Below are 21,226 nucleotides of genomic sequence, written 5' to 3'. Positions count from 1 at the left end.
AAAAGATCATTCTGTATTCCGTTTTCATTTTTTCAATGGTTTATATTAAGTACATGCTGGCGATGACGTGTAAGCGATAGTTATTAATTGGTGACCGAATGCCGAATGGGGCCCCCTTTTTTTTTTATGCTTTATCCATGCGAGAAAAAAAATATCACACGCAACGCAAGATACATTCTGGGAAGCGGCGCCAAATCCAAATTCAGTGATGAGTTTTCATGCATGCTTACAAATTAACAAATTGGAAGGCAATAAGCCGCCGAACTTTCTAATTAAATCTTAATACTATAAATACACGCATAACGTGAGACTATGAAAATGTTGGCACAACTTAATTCAGTACAGGATCTAATTTTTTTTTTTTAAATAAACTGCAATGTTATAGGATATTTTGGCTTCTGAGAGATTTATGCTATTTCACACTTTTTTTCTAAAGAAAATTATTAAAATTATCAATTAGAATCTTTGTATATCACAATGAATGACCAGGAGACAACAAAAATGTGAAAGCTTATTGTCATAAGAGTTGCTGTGTTGATGGGGTTCTACTTTCAGCCGATTCAGTTGCTTCTTACAATAAAAAAGATGATACAAATCATAAGGTCCTGAACCAAATCGATATGTAGATTATAAATATCGGATGATTACAGGACAGAAAATGAATTTCTCAACTTTATTCCACACGCAAGAAAAGAAGTATTCCACTGTCTTCTACATCTAACAATCAAGTTCCCCCGTATTGGAATGTCCGAAAATCTTTCTTAACCAAAATGCTTTTTTTTTTTTACTAAGTTTTTCAGTTGTGTGAAAACTGCTTGTCAAGATCAGTTCTAGAGTTAGTGGGAGAAGAAATAACCCTACAATCCTTGCCTCATGAACGGCATGTGCGGAATTGTATGGCCACGAGCATGGCTATAATTGGCGACGTGTACCGGTGATGATTCCCAATATTTGGAGCAACTTTAACGCATGAAAAACTTCATCCATCAACTATATTTTGTTGCTCGTCTTTGATACTCATGATTCAACCAGAGAAAGAATGTGTTGTGCAATATCTGCAGAGGCACCTGGCTTTGCAGCTTTCAGAGCCCTTTCAGACATTTCTGCCATTAGAGCCTCATTGCCTGTCACCAAAACAGTATAAGAACTTGAAAACATTTTATATGCCTCATCAAGGTGTACACTGAAAGGTTTCACAAAGGCCATATGCATTTACTGCCTTCTTTCATGACAGCATCAAATCTTTGTTAAAAAAAGGATATAATTATGTTATCATAAGATGCTGTCACAGAAACAGGTAACTGAAACTGTAGCAAGTCAGTTAACAAGAATCTCATATAACCAAGGAAAAGCCTTTCCTATTTCTTGCAAGAAGAAAACCACCACTACCAGCCTAAATTTCTACGAATTTATACAGTCTCAAAGGTATTTAGATAAAGTAAATACATGTAGTAATCAGCATTGCAAGCAATACATAAAATGTACCTAGTATCTCCTCAATAGTGGTTTCAAGGGTAATCGAATCAAGTTCATCTTCAGTAATAATTCTTGAGTCCGCTAATTTTGCCATTAAGGATGCATTTTTGAATTGATGTCCTTCTGCAACATTTGGTGATGGTATCTACAGATTAAAAGAGGGAATTTTTGGTTATATGATCCATCAAGATAGCTAATCATATTTGTAGGGGGACAAGGAGAGGGGGGAAAAATACCAAACTGGAAAGTTGAAGTACAACCAAACCAGAATTAAAAATTTATCAAAAAAAATGCATGATTAAACTAGTATATCACACAAAAGAGCTCATAACTCAGATTTATGTTATTAAAGAGGAGAAAATATTTGTTGCCCCAGTTACCAGAATTGAAGGTTTCCCTGTAGCCAAGATCTCATAACAAGTCATTGCACCAGCCCTTGACACAATGAGGTCTGCAGCTGCATATGCCAAATCCATAGAATGCAAGAACCTTCAATAAATAATTGCATAGGTATGTCAATAACAAGGAAATAGAAACCTAGGTAAAATGAACTCCGAAAATAACTACGGGGCCCGGGGGGGTGGGTGTAGAAAACTAATTTCAAAAATTGGAAGCCTTAAGTTCAAAATGAAATTGAGAAAACATATAATGGTTTGGAACATGAGGTGAAAGTTAAAAGAACAAATGGATTAATAAAAATAAAACAAAAGAAACCTAGGCCAATTAAAGTAGCAAATGTAAATTGATTTGGGATCAGTTCTTTCGACATTAACATTATTGAACCTCATTGGTAGAACTCTGCCATAGTGAGGGCTTTTGCCACATTCATTATGTCCACAGCCATTTCATCAAGAGTGATCACCTTCTTGAGTTCAAGTAGTGTCCAGGGAAAACCAGGAACATTATGCAGAAAGCTTATTGGCAAGGGAATTGGATGTTTGAAGCAATTTACTGTCAGGAGTAAGTAAAATGGCAGAGTCTAATATTGGCCAAACAGTGCACTGTTGGCATGGTCATCCACTGTCCATCACAACGATGTAACTGCATTGCTTTATGCTGAAACTCCTATAGTCTGAAAAGTCTAGATCTTTCTTATCTTCCTAAAGATAGACACTCACTCCACCAAATTATAGTTGGGAGAACATATGATCGTTACCTCATTCATATAGAAATCATAGGCCCGAGGGCCGTTCTTTTGACTTGCAGTGGTGAGAACTTTACGCCATAAGAAAATGAGCAAAAGGTTGCTTAGTTGGCATATTGCCCTCATGTGAGTAATCACTACTTTAAGAATCAGGCCGACCATCTTTCTTTACACTAGAATTGACAAGTCTCTCTTTTTGCCTAATGAAATCCAAATGCAGAATGTGGGCTTGGCATGTCGAAGTTTAGGAGAAAAAATGACTAAGAAATAACCTACATAATAATTCACAATCAAAATGGCTGATTAACATTTCTCCCATGGTCAAAAGGATCAATTTTCCCTAACTTTGAGCTGGAAAGACTGCTGATATAATCATCAAATAACAAAAGGTAAAGCATGATCTAGCTCACTAATTCATTAACTCTTCATTCTTCTCTAGCAATGTTATGTCATGTATTTTATTTTTCCCCAAATCAAATTATTCATCAAAACCAAGGTACTGCACTACACGAGATTATTCACAATCAAAATACAACACAAACAATATGAATCCCAGCATATAAGAAAATACAGATTGCAGTAAAAAGCCAGAGACTAGTAACTTACGGCGTCAAAAGCAAACGTGGATGGTTCCTAACAAGGCTTTCCATCTCATTGAAGGCCTCAACACCTGTCTGCCAAATAATAAACAAATTGTGTTTCTCCATCAGCATCTGATAATACAAATTCAACATAGCAATATTCACAGCATTAGCACCCAGAGACCCTCCCAAAACCAACACCACCCTCGCATTTGCCTCGTCCTCCTTCTTCAACCTCGGAAAAAAATTCAACCTTGCGACCACCTTGGACACATAAGTCCTCAAAGACAATCTCACAGGGTTCCCACAGGCTACACATTTATCCTTTCTTGGGAAACACTCAATTGTTGAATCGAACGCAACAAACACTTTATGAGCGAAAAACGAAAGAACCCAGTTGGCAATACCGGGAACTGAGTTCTGTTCTTGAATAACGAGTTTGATTCTCTGCAAAGCCGCTGACAAACAAATGGGGAAGGAAACGTAACCGCCAGTGCCAACTACGATATGGGGATTGAAGTTTTTGATAATGGAATGACATTGGATCAAAGATTTGATCAAACGGTAAGGAAGGAGGAGGTTTTGTGGGGAGAAAATGGGGCGAAACAGAGGAACAGTTGTGGGGACGGAGACGAAATCATAGCCGGCGTACGGGACAGAAGTGGATTCCATGCCGTTCTGCGATCCAATGAAGAGGATTTGAGTTTTGGGGTTAATGATTTTGAGCTCATCGGCTATGGCCACAGCTGGGCATATGTGGCCGCCGGTTCCGCCAGCAGCGAAAACGATACGGAGAGTTTTGTCGTTTTCGAGGTTGGTGTCTGTTCTTGAGTCACTGGATTGATGAATGGAGAGACAGCAAGTGGGTTTCAAGGTTCTGCAGCGGAAGTTGATATGGAGGAGACTGGAGTTTGATGGGGTTGAGATTGAGGGGTAGAATGGTAAAGTTGAGGGGTGGGGATGGAGGGAGCTGGAGGCCATTGAAGATGATGCTAAGGTGAATGCATTGATGATTTCTTTAAGAGAATTTTTTTTTTTAGCATCTGTTTCAAAGCCGAATCGCTGAAAAGTGCAGAGTTGAATTTGTGAAGTGTGGTAATATAAAAAAAAAAAAAGAATTTGCGAAGTGTCAAGTTGAAGTGGGAACAGGGAAAGCCACTGCAGTTCAGAAAAATGAACTGTCACAGAGTTGAAAGAGTGAGACAAGGAGAGCGGTCATCATATTGCCTTCCTTATCAAACAAGATTTTTTCTTTAATTAATAACTATCGATTGGCAGAGAAATTCTGGTTAATCCGCAGGTTAAAAAAATATCAACCAGCGTAGGTAAACTGATATGAGGTTATTCTAATTTAATTAAGATTTTTTATTCAAGATTTAAAAATATAGTTGCATTAAATATTTGTTGGAAGAGTTTAAATAGTTATATCCGGTTTGAATCTGAATTAGTCGGGACTCAATGATCTTCAGATACTAAATAATTTAATACACTGACAAAAATATCACAATTGTATTACGTGTCCAGTACAATACTTACCATGCAGTAAATTCTATATTCACTGGATATCCAACAAATTAAAGTAAGGAGACTGACAATCTATTTGGACCTATTTTGTATTTCGAGTTAGATAAGTTTGGGTTGAATTGGATAATGAATAATAGATTATATGTAATATTATGTCATGTCTAGTATAGTATTGTATTAGATTATTGATAGTTTTGTCTTATGTTTTGATATGGGATCCAACTATAGTGCAACTGTAGCATCATACTACAGTTGCACCATAGTTAAGTCTTTTAATACGATATGCGATTAGTTAGGAACTAATGTCTTGTATGTGAATTTTAATAGAATTATCTTAAATTAATTTTTACACTTAAAATTAGAAAAAAAAAACTCGGTGTTTTTCTTTTTATTTTCACTCGTTAAAATGATAAAATAATATGCACATCAATCCAGCAACTACTTAGGATCAAGAAAGAGACTAGAGATTTCTATCTCTTAAAAGTTGTAATACTTTACAATTGATTTTAGTGCAGAGCAAGAAAGAGACTAGATATTTTCATCTCTTAATAAAATTTTAGCGTAGAATTGAATTTTGTCACTACTTAGGATCAAACGGTGGACCCGTCATTTTTATTACACTTCTATACCTTTTTTCGTAACAAAGACAAGATAAGAAATTAAGAATTATTTTACATCAAAATTATCCAATCCCATGATTTTGGAGTAAAAACACTCGGGCCCCTTAGAGTCGTTTTGAAATTTGTCTTCGGTCTTATTGTAACCATAATATGTCATCGTTGTCGAGAGCATCTCATGATGCATTCGAACACTAATTCATCAACAATTAATTATTGATATTTATATTGCCAACAACACGTGCGTAATTACCAATCACAAATTATTTGGTGAGAAACTAGATCTGTCCAAGATTCCGTGACACATTCTCATAGTAGATAAAAATAATATGGGTGGGTTTTTCTTTTTCACGTGGTTGTCGCATGAGTGGTCAACAATTGGAGACATTAGTTTTTAGAAATGTAAGATGTTGATACGGGATCTGGTATGTAGCCTGTTTGGGGGAAGGACTGAAGGATCCCAGGCAAAATATATTACTCCTTGTGTGAGTAATTAAATCAGTCAAAGGAAGGCAGCCCGCGAGTCTAAAATCTGGAGAGCGGAGGTTAGGGTAACACAGATGATTTCAAACACGAATACTGCAGTTGACAAAGTAAAAACATAATGTCTGCAGTCTGCTTGATCCTAAAGCTTCGGAGTATACGAACCCGGCACCCCTACAGACACAAATTCTAATCACCAATCCAGATTTATAAGCTAAGGGGTGAAACATTTGCGGCAAGCACGCAATCACAACTATCAACAGCACAAACTCACCAAATCACCTACTAACTTCAGCATTAGAGCAGGATACTAGAAAATCCCATTCTTCAGCCCCATTTCACCATTTTCTTATTTTTGTGTGTGTGCGCGCGCACGCGCACATAAATGACCTCCATTTGTTGTTCTTACCTTAGCTAGTATTAAGAGGAAATAACTATCAACATGTGATTTTGCAAAAAAATGGGAAATCATTACAAATTAAACTGATTACACATCAAATTACTACCAATACATCTGTTAGCAACTACTATTAGAATAGATATTACACTGATATTTATAATACATTAATTCTATGTAACTTATATTATTATATTAATTCTATGTTTTACATTAATTATATGAAGTACATACATCTGTCAACAACTGCTATTAGAACAGATATTACATTGATATTTGTAATTAGATATATAGCCGAGACTTACATTATTACATTAATTCTATGCATTACATTAATTATATGAAGGTATATACCCAGATATATCACATCTCGCAATGGAGAACGACTTACAAATTAAGCCCACATAATTTTTTGTTTAATTGAGGGAGTTTGAGCGTATAAAGACTCAAATCACTATCCTCATAATCCTACTTAACTTTGAGAATAATGGTTCATTACTGGGCTAAAATCTAAGTGACTGTAGTAGTTGACGTTAATCATATTAGAATGCAAAAGAAAAAAAAAATGCAGGTAAAAATATGATGGCAGAAAAAGCAAGAGCTCGAGTGTTTTGGGCCGGACTCAGCCCGACTCGATCACATTTTCAAAATACTCAAATCAGGCTCAGGCTTTCACCTAGAAATCCTGGCCTGGGCGGAAGAATTTGCCAAACCCTAAGTGACTTGAAAAGAAACAAAGTTTGATTGATTGTGTGAATGAGTTAAAACATTGGGCTTTAAATCAAAAGGCCAGGGCGACCGAGCCCGCCAAAGATAGACAAATCAACCTATGCCCATCAAAGCCTAATGTTTAAAGAAAGTGAGCCTTCTAAATCTCTCAATCTCCTCAATAAGAAATATAGTTGAGCTATGACAACCCCTTCAATATCCTTACGAAGCCCATCTCTGTACTAATAGTTTAGTCATTAAATAAAATTACATAAAATGATAAGTTTACCTAAACCCCGCACGCCCTTGTTACTAGAATATCACCTGCACAACTTTCAACTTCCAAATCCACACAAATCGTAAAACCTCAGTCTCTGCTTTAAGATACTCTTGTGATGAATTTTAAATAATTTATGAAGAATTCGTGAGATAAGGGGTGGAGTGCAAGAAATTGGTAATATAATGAGTTTAGCTGTCATTTGAATAAAGATATAATTATAAATGCAAAACTAGTGCTTTATAATAATTATAGAGAGGTGCCGATAGCATCACTCTTAAAAGATAAACAGTTTTATATTTTGTTTTCTAGGAGAAAGGCAGTTTAACTTAAACCTAAATATCATCATCACCCTAATTGTTTAGCATTTGAAGTTTGGTTTAGACCGGTTTGATTAAGTGGTGAAACTAAAATTTTAATTTGTCGGGATATAATACACTCAAACCACCCGATCAGGAGTGGTTTGCATCAATCAAGTTAACGGCACAAATAAAGATGGCAATAAAGAAAGGATATATTGTTCCCAAATGAGTAGTTGGGACACAAACCCACTGATTAAAAGAAAAAGAAGAAAGAAAAAAATCATGCGGATTATCATATGTTCTTACTCATCCCAAGCAAATATGGCACACTAATTTGTACGAAAATTGATGGTTCTATCATTACACCTTGTGAGTATAGGATTGAATTTGGGTATTGAATCAAAATACAAGAATGCAATGTGAATTATCTACCATGTAATTTAACAAAAATTAACTTGGAGTTAAAACTTCTTATAACTGAGAATGTCTATTTGACGGGTCCAGCTACTGTGCATACGTGATTTGGAAACACGTATTTTTGTCTTTTACTCAACTGGCCGTTAGATTACAAAGAGAAAAATTCAACGGCTTTAAACTGGCATGACCAGGGTTTTCCAAAAAAAAAAAAAAAACTAGGATTTGAAAAATCATCGGGGCCCTGTGGTTAAGAGTAATCCGACTGAGATGAGCAATCTATGAATCAAGGCAAACATATGGGAATTAGTCTATTGGTGGAACTGAGAAGAAAACTCATTCACGAGCTGTATTGAAGGGGAGTTTATGAAGATCAAATCGTCAGCGAAGATTCAAATGCTGCTGATTGAACGCTTAAGTGTAGATTGAGGTAGGTTTTTCATAAGAATTGCGAACTTGGGGTGTTAATTAGCGTGCGTGTCAATAATTATTTTGTGTAAATTTATAGTGGGCATATTGGGGCTCTGAAACTATACAATCCAATACACACAATAAGGGGTATTTGCTTGGCTTATAAGGAAAAAACTTCAGTAGATGTAAGCAGGGTTTCTTTTTACAGTCAGCGTATTAGAGATTTAAATTTATTCACTTTGATTATTTCTCTATGCAGGCTTTTAGAATTGGTTCCAACCGACTCCAAAGGTTAGCTACTGAGCAAGTATCTTCGCATGTGAATGATTGCATCTCGATTGCACGTCACTGATACTTTTTTTTCTTCCTGCAACAACTCCATAGACTTCAAACCGAGGTGTTTCTACTTATTTCTTGGAGGTTCGACACTGTCAACAAAATTTGGCATACTTTTGTGGTTAAATAATTAAAATTGTTTGCCATTTGGGCTGCTTTTCCTTTTTGTCATATCAGGGAATTTAATACGGCATGCAATCTTGTGTATGTTTTGAAGTCATAATAAAAATAATTTGTATTGTCGTAACCTTCTTATGTGGTAATATGATTGCAAACTTGTCATTCCTCGCTATTGAAATTCGCACAACCGACTACTTATTCTACATCTCTTGTGTTGGAAAATGAAAATAAACTCTTTATAATCACAGGAATTCAGCAAATTATGGCCTATCTGCACAAAACCTTTTAATTAATCATGTCAGTTTTAAATAGGTCAGCTTTTAATACAAAATCAATCATTATCTATTATTGCACAAGATTTTGATTTACACCAGGTATTTGGTTTGCAAATGACCACCTGCAGCTCTGCAAGCAGTCTAAATTTATTTTCCACATTCACATTCTTAATTATAATCACAAGCAGTCCACACATTGTGTATCATTTGTTCATTGTGTCATCTGGATTATCTCCTTTTCACATTTACGAATTTAATATATATCCATCAGCACTAGGCAAAGGTGTTGGATCTCTATCAGCCTGCTCCTGTAACATCCTGATTTCTTATGTCTTTATCTCTTTTAATATTTTGAATTTGTATTAATTTTTAAATTCAAATTTAATTTAGAGACTGAGTTAAGTTGGATAAGAATTGTACATTGGGACAACCCCTTTATATTTGAATTGTATTAGTTATTGGTCGTGCTATAGTGGAAGCTTTTGTTATTAAGTAACGTGTGTGTTAAACAAAAGAGAGGGAAGAAACGAGAACAAAAAAAAAAAAAAGAGAATGAGTGCAGTGGAAGAGAACTAAGGTGTGTCCGCTGAGTTTTCATGAAACTGAAGAAGTTTGGAGGAAACAAGAAGCTTGAAAACGATTCTTGAACAGGGAAGTGGCTGTCGTTGGGGGGTTTATTGGAATTGGGTGAAGTGTTATGTGCAGTTTTGAGTTTATGTTCTTTATTTATGGTTGCCGTAGTTCCTTATAATTTCTGTCTACTCTATAGAAGGAGTTTCTGTTGCTAATCAACCAGAGGATCTTGCAGCAAATCAGGATTGATCATGACTAAATCTATGAGTAGAATATTTTCCAACAAATAGTATTATTTTATTAAAATTAATTCTTAAGCATCTGTTTTGATAATGTTTGCATTAGTATTGGTATAATCCATAAATTCCTTTTAGCCATGTACGACATTGTCTTTTAGTTCAATAAAATCGGTTAAATGATTTGATTAAGATTGATAAGAACTAGATAATAATTATATTCTTATATTGTTATCGAAAGAAAATGGTAAGAGTTTTATTAAACCTTAAATTGAACTAGCTTGTGGTTTTATTTTTTATTTTTTTAATATACTCTGCATTGAAATTTTTGTTTAGTTGTAAATTTACTATATGATCCTTTATTTTTTAGTATTACAGCTTAGTGTTTGTCACTGCTATAAAAGAGTATGTAATTTCTTAAGTGTTTTGATGTAGGAAGTTAATTTAGGTTAACTTAAGTTAATTTGAGTATGTAATTTCTTTTCCCGAACCAAAATTTTTATATTAACTGAAACTGTATTTATTTTGTGTTAAGTTTAGAGTTTATTTAAGTTCTGAACAGTAATTATTTATTCCAAAAATTGTAATTTTCTATAATTAACTAGTCTGCTGAGTAGTGAGATAAATTTCCAACTTTACATTTAGAAAAAATTTGTGTTCTGGTTAGTAGCTTTTGTACTACCTTGCATGTACTCTTTCCTGATCAGATGCCGATTTAGATGTTGGCTTTCGGGACCCTTCTGGCATACAATAGGTTTTGGACCGTATGCCTGAACACTTAGCCTTTTGGGAGCAGCTCTGCTCATGCTTGTACGACCAGCTTGATTTATTGCTCTGCCTAAGCGATGATAGTTATGCCAGGTGTATGGCTACTCATATTTTATATTTCCTTACTTTGCCTATGCAGATGTAGCATCATGGGTGTATGACCAGCTTATTACCTTCGGTACCTTGTTTGTTTTTTTTTAATTTGTTTTCCCAGTTGTTAATGCTGTAAATATGTGCTTATATTATATTTTTCTAATGAAAACACTCCACTCACTGAGTTATCACTCGCCTCTATTTTAATGTTTTTTACTTACTTTTCCACCCAGGTGGTTCCGGGTTCAAATAAGTTGTGCTGTTCAATTTGTAAAGTCAGCCTACTTGATGGTGCAAAGGCTCTTATTCTTTAATTATAAGTTTTTCATTATAAGTTTTGTTTAAGCTTTGGGACTTCTAGTTGTTAAGCTCTTTAAAATAATTTTCCAGATTTGTAATAAATGGAATTTCAGATAACTTGTTGGTTTTGTTATAATTTTTCATTAAATAATTCAACAAGACTTGAGTACAGGTACTTCTTAATATTCAGAGAGATTTTTGGGTTCTGTCAGCTCCAATGAGTTTATAAGCATGCAACAATCCTTGGTAATATATGAAACTGAGCAAGCTTTCTTTTCGATTGAATTGGTTCTATTAGTCATTCTCTTTAATTCATATTCCAATAATTTTTCAATTCTATTCAATAAAAAACTGAGCAATTTTTTTTTTTTTTTGAGAGTTGAAAATTAGAAAAAGATAGATAAAAGGTAATTTTAGAAATACAAGGAATTGATTGGAAAATGGGGGTGAAGACCATAAATTAAGGAGATCAAATATCATTATTATGCTATATTTTTAATTGTTACAATCAAAGAAGATTGGTAGTTGCTATTTTTTTTTTCTCAATTAACTCCCACATTTACTGAAGTTCGGACCAAAATTTTAGGCTTAAGAAAACCTCTCTTCACTATTGGAACCAGACCTTAGCTTAGAGATTGATAGTTGCTTAACTATATTTATTTTTGATAACTATGTGATGTCAAAAGGGATTAAACATATAACTACACATACCCGAGCTTTTTGGCATCATTTTTAAGGGTCCAGCTCCACTAATTTTTGTCTTATGTGACGTTAAATTTCGTTTAACCTTTTATTTTTTTTCTTATTTATATTTTATTTATAATTTTATATGCTTTAACTAGTGACCTTTTAAAATGTAATTTTATTTTATTTAATATTATTTTTTTACATTTATTTATAAGTTTATATGTTTTGGCTAGTAACTTTTTAAAATGTAATTTTATTTTATTTTATTTAACATTATTTATCTTTTTCAAAAAGAATAAATATAATAATAAGCCTATGACTAAATAATATTAAATAAAAAAATAAATAATATTAAAAATATGTTAAATAAAATAAATAATATTAAAACGTTATTTTAAATAAAATAAATAATATTAAAAATGATATTATTTTTAAGACACTATTGATTTTTTAATATTATTTAGTTTTTTAAAGAAAAAATATAATTATAGCCTATGACTAAATAAAAATAATATTAATCTTTTAACACTCATTACTGATTATTTTATTTTATTTAACATTATTTAGTTTTATGAAAGAATAAATATAATAATAAGCCTATGACTAAATAATATTAAATAAAATAAAAATAAATAATATTAAAAATGATATCTATTTTTAAGGCTCACTACTGATTATTTTATTTTATTTAATATTATTTTTCAAAAAGAATAAATATAATAATAAGCCTATGATTAAATAATATTAAATAAAACAAAAAAATTAAAAATAATATTTATTTTTAAGGCTTCCTATTGATTATTTTATTTTATTTAATGTTATTTAGTTTTTTGAAAGAATAAAGATAATAATAAGCATATGACTAAATAATATTAAATAAAATGGAATAAATAATATTCAATAATAATTATTTTTAATAAAATAAATAATATTAAAAATTTATTCTTTTAAATAAAATATATAATATTAAAAATAAAATTTATTTTTAATACTCACTACTAATTAAACAATATAAATTGTAAACAATCCGGATTTATGTGCTAAAACTTTTAAATTTTTAACTTGTTTGTGCTTTTAATAAATATCAGGGAGTGTAATGTTAATATTTAAATGGACAAATCTCTACCATTGAAGCTACCTTTTCATTAATTCCAATGGTAAGGGACTGAAATCAAGAAAAGACAAAACTTGGTGGTACCTTGCAAGGTAGCTGAGTCCCATTTTTAACACTTATGAATTAAATAGATTTACGTGCTGGAGTAATTATTAACATTCCTTATCTTGTAGAGAGTTATCATTAACTTAACAAATAATAACAGTAATAATAATAAGGAATAATAATAATATGTATGCCACACAAATATCCTTACTCTCATTTAAACTGTCTATCAAGAGATTGATTGTTGACATTTATTTTTAAAACCTTCAGCATTATGCTCTTAGGCTACATTTGGCATTGCATGATTTTATTGGATTTAATTATTAGGATTGGACTGAATTAAATTAGATTGAATTAATTTAGATTATATTATATTGTCTTATGTTTGGTAAAATATCAAATTGGATTATGGTAAATATAAATATCAATTATTCATGAAATTTTATAAAATAATTAAAATAAATTTAAAAAGTAATTAATAAAAAATTAAATATATTGTAAAATAAGTATTGGGTAGTCATAATATAATAAAAAAAATTTAAATATTTAATTAAATTTTATCAAATGAAGACCGACATCAACCCATCATATCAACTCATTACTCGGGTGGTGCAGGTTCCCTGCACTCTCGCTTGTCTAATTTTATTATTTGCTGCAATTTTGTGAAGACATTAATAGCGGGACCCGAAGATGGTAAAAGATTTGGTCAGATAAATTGCATGGACCCCTGAATTTACTTTACGAGTTGGCCGGCCGTCACCGTTGCCTATTATAATTACTATGAAAAAGAAAAAGTTAGGTTATTTCAACTTAAGTTTTTAAATTTTGAATTGTTAGTCTCATACAATTTTAAATTTATTGTACTCAGACACTCTCAAGATTTAATAAAAAAGTTAAATAGACGCTGGTTTTAAAAATAGACACACACACACTCTTTTTCATACTATTATTATTATTATATCCTTTAATAATCAATATATTATGACAACAAAAGATTGACTCGCACACCCGCGCACACACGCGTTTACTTGGTAGTTGGTAAGTCTATGAAAATGAATTTGCGCATATTCCACGGTGCGTGATTCTACACAATTCTGTGTGAAGTCTTCTTTTTTATTTGAATTTCCATTACAGATTGAGTGAGACATATAAATAATTTAAAAATTAGAGAAGTGAAATAGCAATCTCATCATGATGAATCTCTTGTATACAGAAGCACGTTAGTTTTCTTTGCTTTAAAATTATTTTATATCTATCTCCCTCACCCCTTAGTTAGCTTAGAAAAGCCAATATGAGCTTTTCCTACCTTATTCCGATGTTATTGTTACACTGTTTCATGGCTGGCTCAGCTACGGCAGCCGTAAGAAACTTAACAACGGATCAATCAGCTCTTCTTGCATTTAAAGCTCATGTCAGTGATCCTCGAGGTGTCTTGGCAGATAATTGGTCCATTTCATACCCAGTATGCAGTTGGATTGGTATTTCTTGCGGTGCACGCCGTCATAGAATCACAACCTTCAACCTTTCACATATGATATGAGTCTCGGAGGAACCGTTCCGCCGCATATAGGAAATCTCTCATTCCTAATGTATCTTGATATCAGTGAGAACAATTTTCGTGGTTATCTGCCAAATGAATTAGGGCAATTGCGCCGGCTCAAATTCCTGAGTTTCGCTTACAATGATTTGACTGGAAGCTTTCCATCATGGATTGGTGTCTTTTCCAAACTCCAAGTGCTGAGTCTTCGTAATAACAGTTTTACCGGTCCCATCCCCAATTCTCTCTTCAACTTATCAAGCTTGGTGAGATTGGACTCAAGGTTCAATAGTATTAGCGGAAATATTCCTTCAAAGATTGGAAATTTGAGTAAGCTTGTGCATCTGAATTTTGCTGATAATAACCTGCGAGGTATGTTCCGCTTCCACCTTGTCTTTTTGAAGCATACATATTTGCAATTGCATGCATGTTTGGAGATTGCTTTCCTTACACATTTTTAAAAGGGTAAAAATAATTTTATTTGGGTAAAAACTTTATTATTGGTAAAAGTCTATTTGAAAAGTTTGCAAATACATCAACACCATATTCTTTTCTGGTTGCACAAACAAAACAGGTAGAAAATATCCTTAGTAAAAATGCCAAATTTAGAGAGACTGACACTTTCCCTCCTAATTGATTTTGTGGTGTGGGATGGTGTGATTGTGAAAGTTGTAGCATCAGGAGGTAATTAATGAAGTATTTTAAAGCTGTTTGGTTTTGATCATTATGTTTAGTTCAATTGGAATCCAACATAGCAAAACCGACGCTAAGGACTTATTTGGTATTAAAGGTGGACAACTGTATAAGTTAGGACACTTAAATGTTCGGAGGTAAGGCTAGAAGAAAGTCAAAAATCAATTTAAAAAAATCCCTTCCCGGCGGATGGGGCTTTATGTTTGGATTTTAACTATATAAAATAACTATTGTGGTTTAAAAGTTAAGTTAATTTAATCTCAAACTTTCATAATGAAACACCTATACTGTTAGACAACCAAGGAGGTCAGCTAGAGTTTCAAAGCCTAGCAGCAAGCTTGTGGACTTTGTTTGACCATGCAAACCATGCCCATGCAAACCATGCAATCATTCTCCCACGTAACTCTTTCATGCGAGTTAGTTGGAACAAGAGCACGGGAGGAATTGATATTGGAGTAAAAGTCTACGTCCAAGTTGTTGCGGAAAAGTTAGTTTATTTTTCTGTTTTGTTTTTATCTAGTTGTTAATAAGGATTTGATGTGGCTGGAGCCAAGATTCTGGGCTACAAGTTAGTAGTATCCTTTATGTTTTTCTGTATAAATAAGTAGCAACCAAGACGAATAAAAGGGAAGAAAATTAGTTAAACAAATACTGGTTGTTCATACCATAAACTGAACAAATATCAGGCATTGCTTTTCTGTATTTGATCGGGACCTATCATTGGTATCAGAGACAGGAGTTTTGCAATGTCTACCAACAAAGAGAGAATTGAACGTGTCGAAAACGAACTTGGCGGAATGCAGAATGAGATACAACGATTAGGTCAGGGAATGAATGACAAATTTCACCACCTGGAGGCCATGATCAGCAAACTAGCTGAGACATTTAGCCAATCCCAAAGAACCCCAAGCCGGCACGATCAAACAGGCACGTTACGAACGAGTCAAGGAGAGAGTGCAGGGGAACGACAACCGATTCCCCCACGAGTTGCCAAACTTGATTTTCCTAAATATTCAGGAGATGACCCTACGGAGTGGGTCAACCGTGTCACACAATTTTTTGATTATCAAGAAACTAGTGAGGACCAACGAGTTGTGCTAGCATCTTACCACCTTGAAGGAGAAGCCAACCAGTGGTGGCAATGGTTGCGCCGCGCCTACCAAGAAGATGGACAAACAGTAACATGGAACACATTTGTCGAGGAGATGTGGGCGCGTTTCGGACCGACGGAATGTGAAGATTTTGACGAGGCCTTATCTCGTGTGCAACAAACTGGAACATTGCGAGATTATCAAAAGGAGTTTGAGAGGCTGGGCAACAAGGTTCACGGATGGACTCAGCGGGCGTTAGTAGGCACCTTCATGGGAGGACTCAAACCCGAGATTTCGGAGGAGATTCGCTTGTTTCGACCAAAAACTCTTAAGGAGGCCATCAGCCTAGCACGGATGAAAGATGAACAGATCGCGCGGCAGCGAAAATTAATCCGGCCAACATTTTCCAATCAGACAGCAACAACATCACCAATTGTCAATAAGAACTCACCGGCAACACCATTCAAGAAGCTTACTTGGGAGGAGATGCAACGTCGCCGAGCACAGGGTTTGTGCTTCAACTGCAATGAGAAATTCACGGCAGGTCATCGGTGTACTAAAGCTCAACTTCTAATCTTAGAAGCCGAGGAAGAATATGAGGAAACTCTCGAAGCGGCGCCAATTGAGGAAGCATCCTACGATCCCAAGATCACCTTCTATGCCTTAACCGGCTGGACGGCACCACAAACGATGCGCGTTAAGGCGAAAATCGGGCCATATGAAATTATTGTGTTGATTGACAGTGGATCAACACATAATTTTATTAGCACCCGCCTAGCAAACTTGCTGAAACTCCCTATTATACCAACGGCTGCGTTTCCTGTCAAAGTTGCAAATGGTGAAAAATTGGCGTGTCAAGGGAAGTTTGAGAATATACAAATTATAATCCAAGATATTCCATTTTTTCTAACGGTCTACGCACTGCCCATATCAGGATTAGATTTGGTATTGGGAATACAGTGGCTCGAAGAATTGGGAACAGTAGAATGCAACTGGAAATCTCTCACTATGAATTTCAATTGGAACAATAGGCCACGACATCTACAAGGGCTCAATCCTCAATCTCTACAAACGGCGACAATAGCGGAGATTAATAAGGAGATTAAACAGGGACACGAGGCATTTGCAATTTGCTTCCAATTACAATTGGAAGAGGTCACGGCACCAGCGGCAATGCAGGGGCTTTTACGAAATTACAGGGAGCTATTTCAGGAACCAACTCAACTTCCTCCTAAGCGCGAAATTGACCATTGTATCACACTTAAAGAGGGAACAGAGCCTATCAACGTCAGGCCCTATCGTTATGCACACTTCCAAAAAGAAGAAATAGAAAAACAGGTGCAGGAGATGCTTAATTCTGGATTAATAAGGCCCAGCACCAGTCCTTTCTCGTCGCCGGTATTACTTGTCAAAAAAAAAGATGGAAGCTGGAGGTTTTGCACAGATTACCGCGCCCTCAACGACGCCACCATCAAGGACCGGTTTCCAATTCCAACAGTCGACGATATGATCGACGAGCTCTACGGAGCCGCCTATTTTACGAAGCTCGACCTCCGTGCCGGTTACCACCAAGTTCGAGTCAATCCATCGGATATTCACAAGACCGCATTCCGTACCCACAATGGCCACTACGAATATCTAGTCATGCCATTCGGATTATGCAATGCACCATCAACCTTTCAGGCGATCATGAACTCCATTTTTCGGCCACATCTCAGGAAGTTTATTTTGGTTTTTTTTGATGACATACTGATTTACAGTCCGACTTGGGACAGTCATCTTGATCATGTGAAACAGGCAATGGAGATTCTCAAGCAACATAAGTTTTTTCTCAAATCCAGCAAATGCACATTCGGACAGCAGGAACTCGAGTACTTAGGGCATATTGTCAATTTTCACGGCGTCAAAGTAGACAACAAAAAAATTGCTGCCATGCTCTCTTGGCCCGCGCCACAAACCATAACAGAGCTGCGAGGATTTCTCGGATTAACCGGATATTACCGAAAGTTTGTGCAAGGATATGGCGTCATTGCTCGGCCCTTAACCAACTTACTAAAAAAAAATCAATTTGGCTGGAGTGATGAGGCAGAAGAAGCCTTTCGGAGACTCAAACAAGCAATGTCCAGCACCCCCACATTGGCTATGCCAAACTTCCAAGACACTTTTATTATCGAAGCAGATGCATCAGGAGACGGAATTGGGGCTGTTCTGCAACAACAGGGCAGGCCAATTGCATTTATGAGCCGTGCATTAGGGGTCTCAAAAAAATCTTGGTCTATTTACGCCAAGGAAATGCTGGCCATACTTGAAGCAATACGAATGTGGAGACCGTATATTTTGGGGCAGAAATTTATAATCCAAACTGACCAGCAGAGTCTTAAGTACCTATTGGAACAAAAAGCGGCAACCCCTGAGCAACAAAAGTGGTTGGCAAAGCTCATGGGCTTTGAATATGAAATCCTATATCGGCCGGGGCGGGACAACACTGCCGCTGACGCCCTCTCGCGACGACCGGACAGCCCAATGATGAATTACTTATTTGTGCCGCAGGTAACTGTTTGGGAAGAAATTAAGACAGCTGCAACAGGTGACGATTACATTCAACAAGTTACTACACTTGCTGAAACTCAACCAACGGGACCGTACACAACAAAGAATGGATTAGTTTTCTATAATGGGCGGGTTGTGGTCCCTCACCAGATACGTGACAAATTGATGTTTGAAGCCCACAACACTAGAATCGGAGGCCATTCTGGAGTCTTGCGTACTTATAAGAGGTTGGCACAACAGTTCTATTGGCCGGCCATGTTTCGTACGGTACAGCAATACGTTAATAATTGTGAGACTTGCCAACGCACAAAAGCCACCACTCTCAGACCAGCCGGGCTACTTCAGCCACTGCCCATACCGTGCCAAGTTTGGGATGACATTACGTTGGATTTTATTGAAGGGTTACCGATGTCACAAGGCAAGAACACCATCTTCGTTGTCGTCGATAGACTCAGCAAGTCAGCACACTTCATGTCTTTGTCTCACCCCTTCTCAGCAAAGATAGTGGCCGAACGGTTCATAGAAGGCATATTCAAGTTGCATGGCATGCCAAAATCTATTGTGAGTGATCGAGATCCAATCTTCATCAGCAAATTTTGGCAGGAGTTTTTCAAAATGTCAGGTACAAAACTTAGCATGAGTTCGGCTTATCACCCACAATCCGACGGCCAGACCGAGGTAATTAACCGATGTCTCGAGCAGTACCTACGGAGTTTTGTTCATCAGTGGCCGCGTAAGTGGCATGAATATCTACCTTGGGCTGAATATTGGTATAACACGACATATCACATATCCACGGGCATGACACCTTTCAAGGCACTGTATGGCCGGGACCCTCCCATAGTTCCGCAATATCATGTGGGCACCTCACCGGTCAACGAGGTTGATAAAGCACTGTTGACCAGAGATGAGTTACTAGCCCAGCTCAAGCGTAATTTGGCGATTGCCACCAATCGCATGAAACAAACAGCAGATAAACACCGTAGAGATGTGCAGTTTCACAAAGATGATTTGGTGTTTTTAAAACTTCACCCGTATCGACAAACCTCTGTGTTTAAGCGGGCGCATCAAAAGTTAGCAAGCAAGTTTTTTGGGCCCTATCGTGTTTTGGAAAAAATCGGGACCGTCGCCTACAAACTACAGTTGCCTGCCGGTGCCCGTGTTCATCCCGTGTTCCATGTGTCCTTGCTCAAAAAAGCCATGGGAGACTTATCCGAGAATAGCAGTGACATTCCTCCAATTGATGATGAGGGTGTGCTAATGCTTGAACCTGCTGAAATTTTAGACACACGATGGTTAAAACGTGGCGGGAAATTCATTGAACAGAGTCTAGTACGTTGGAACAAATTGCCGACAGAGGAGGCTACGTGGGAAGATTTAACCGTGATCCAGCAGCAGTTTCCATCTATGACCCTTGAGGACAAGGGTTCTCTTCCTGGCGGGGGCATTGTTAGACAACCAAGGAGGTCAGCTAGAGTTTCAAAGCCTAGCAGCAAGCTTGTGGACTTTGTTTGACCATGCAAACCATGCCCATGCAAACCATGCAATCATTCTCCCACGTAACTCTTTCATGCGAGTTAGTTGGAACAAGAGCACGGGAGGAATTGATATTGGAGTAAAAGTCTACGTCCAAGTTGTTGCGGAAAAGTTAGTTTATTTTTCTGTTTTGTTTTTATCTAGTTGTTAATAAGGATTTGATGTGGCTGGAGCCAAGATTTTGGGCTACAAGTTAGTAGTATCCTTTATGTTTTTCTGTATAAATAAGTAGCAACCAAGACGAATAAAAGGGAAGAAAATTAGTTAAACAAATACTGGTTGTTCATACCATAAACTGAACAAATATCAGGCATTGCTTTTCTGTATTTGATCAGGACCTATCATATACTATCTCCAATTATTAGAAAAAAATCATATTTATTATATGTTATTAACTTTTATTACATAATTATAATTTTTTTCAACAGTAGTTATAATTTAAAATCTACAAGATCTCAATACCAAATATGACCTAACTTATCTTTGGCTTATAAGGTGTTTAATAAACATTCCAATTGAACTACTATTTCTTGAATACAATTAATTCTATTGATAGTCATGGTTATATATATTCCAATCCAAGATCCTATGTTTGTAAAAGTCAAGGAAAATTGTTAAACCATGTGGTTTAATAGTGTAATGACCGTAAAAGCTATTAAGTCATAATGTTTAATGGAATAATGACATTATACTATTAAACTATATGCTTTACAATCATAAAATCTACAATCCTGGACTAAATCACCCATATATATAAATTCTCATTTTATTAAAATGAGGATGTATTAAAATATAAGAAAAAACATAGATGTCAATACATTGGAAACTATGTTTTTTTACCCGTTAATGTAATGAGATTTGTGTTTTTTATTTGTTAGTGGCATTTTCACCTTAACAAAATGAGCATATTTTCAGTAAAGAAGGACTAACCTTCTCTC

At 35.5% G+C, this 21,226-nt stretch overlaps 1 protein-coding gene across 1 annotated transcript; it reads right to left on the bottom strand.

Moving 5' to 3' along the window:
- Positions 1-492: 492 nt before the first annotated feature.
- LOC18049220 (UDP-N-acetylglucosamine--N-acetylmuramyl-(pentapeptide) pyrophosphoryl-undecaprenol N-acetylglucosamine transferase) lies at positions 493-4,423 on the bottom strand. Its single transcript, XM_006442512.2, has 4 exons — positions 3,227-4,423; positions 1,857-1,965; positions 1,486-1,621; positions 493-1,124 (listed from the first exon to the last, which is right to left on the bottom strand). Exons 1-4 carry the CDS (start codon positions 4,180-4,182, stop codon positions 1,018-1,020), a joined length of 1,308 nt encoding a protein of 435 aa, XP_006442575.1. The 5' UTR covers positions 4,183-4,423; the 3' UTR covers positions 493-1,017.
- Between the last annotated feature and the right edge of the window lie 16,803 nt (positions 4,424-21,226).

The sequence above is a fragment of the Citrus clementina genome, unplaced genomic scaffold (genome assembly GCF_000493195.1).
Source record: "Citrus clementina cultivar Clemenules unplaced genomic scaffold, Citrus_clementina_v1.0 scaffold_3, whole genome shotgun sequence".
NCBI lineage: Eukaryota > Viridiplantae > Streptophyta > Magnoliopsida > Sapindales > Rutaceae > Citrus > Citrus x clementina.
This window is presented reverse-complemented; position numbering and strand designations above follow the sequence as displayed.

What these genes read in the sequence shown, in the direction of transcription:
- LOC18049220 (XM_006442512.2), bottom strand. Translation starts at nt 4,182, where the DNA reads ATGGCCTCCAGCTCCCTCCATCCCCACCCCTCAACTTTACCATTCTAC. An exon ending in CAGGGAAACCTTCAATTCTG is followed by an intron (nt 1,622 to 1,856) that starts GTAACTGGGGCA and finishes TTTAATCTGTAG; the next exon opens with ATACCATCACCAAATGTTGC. An exon ending in CACTATTGAGGAGATACTAG is followed by an intron (nt 1,125 to 1,485) that starts GTACATTTTATG and finishes TTTTGGTGACAG; the next exon opens with GCAATGAGGCTCTAATGGCA.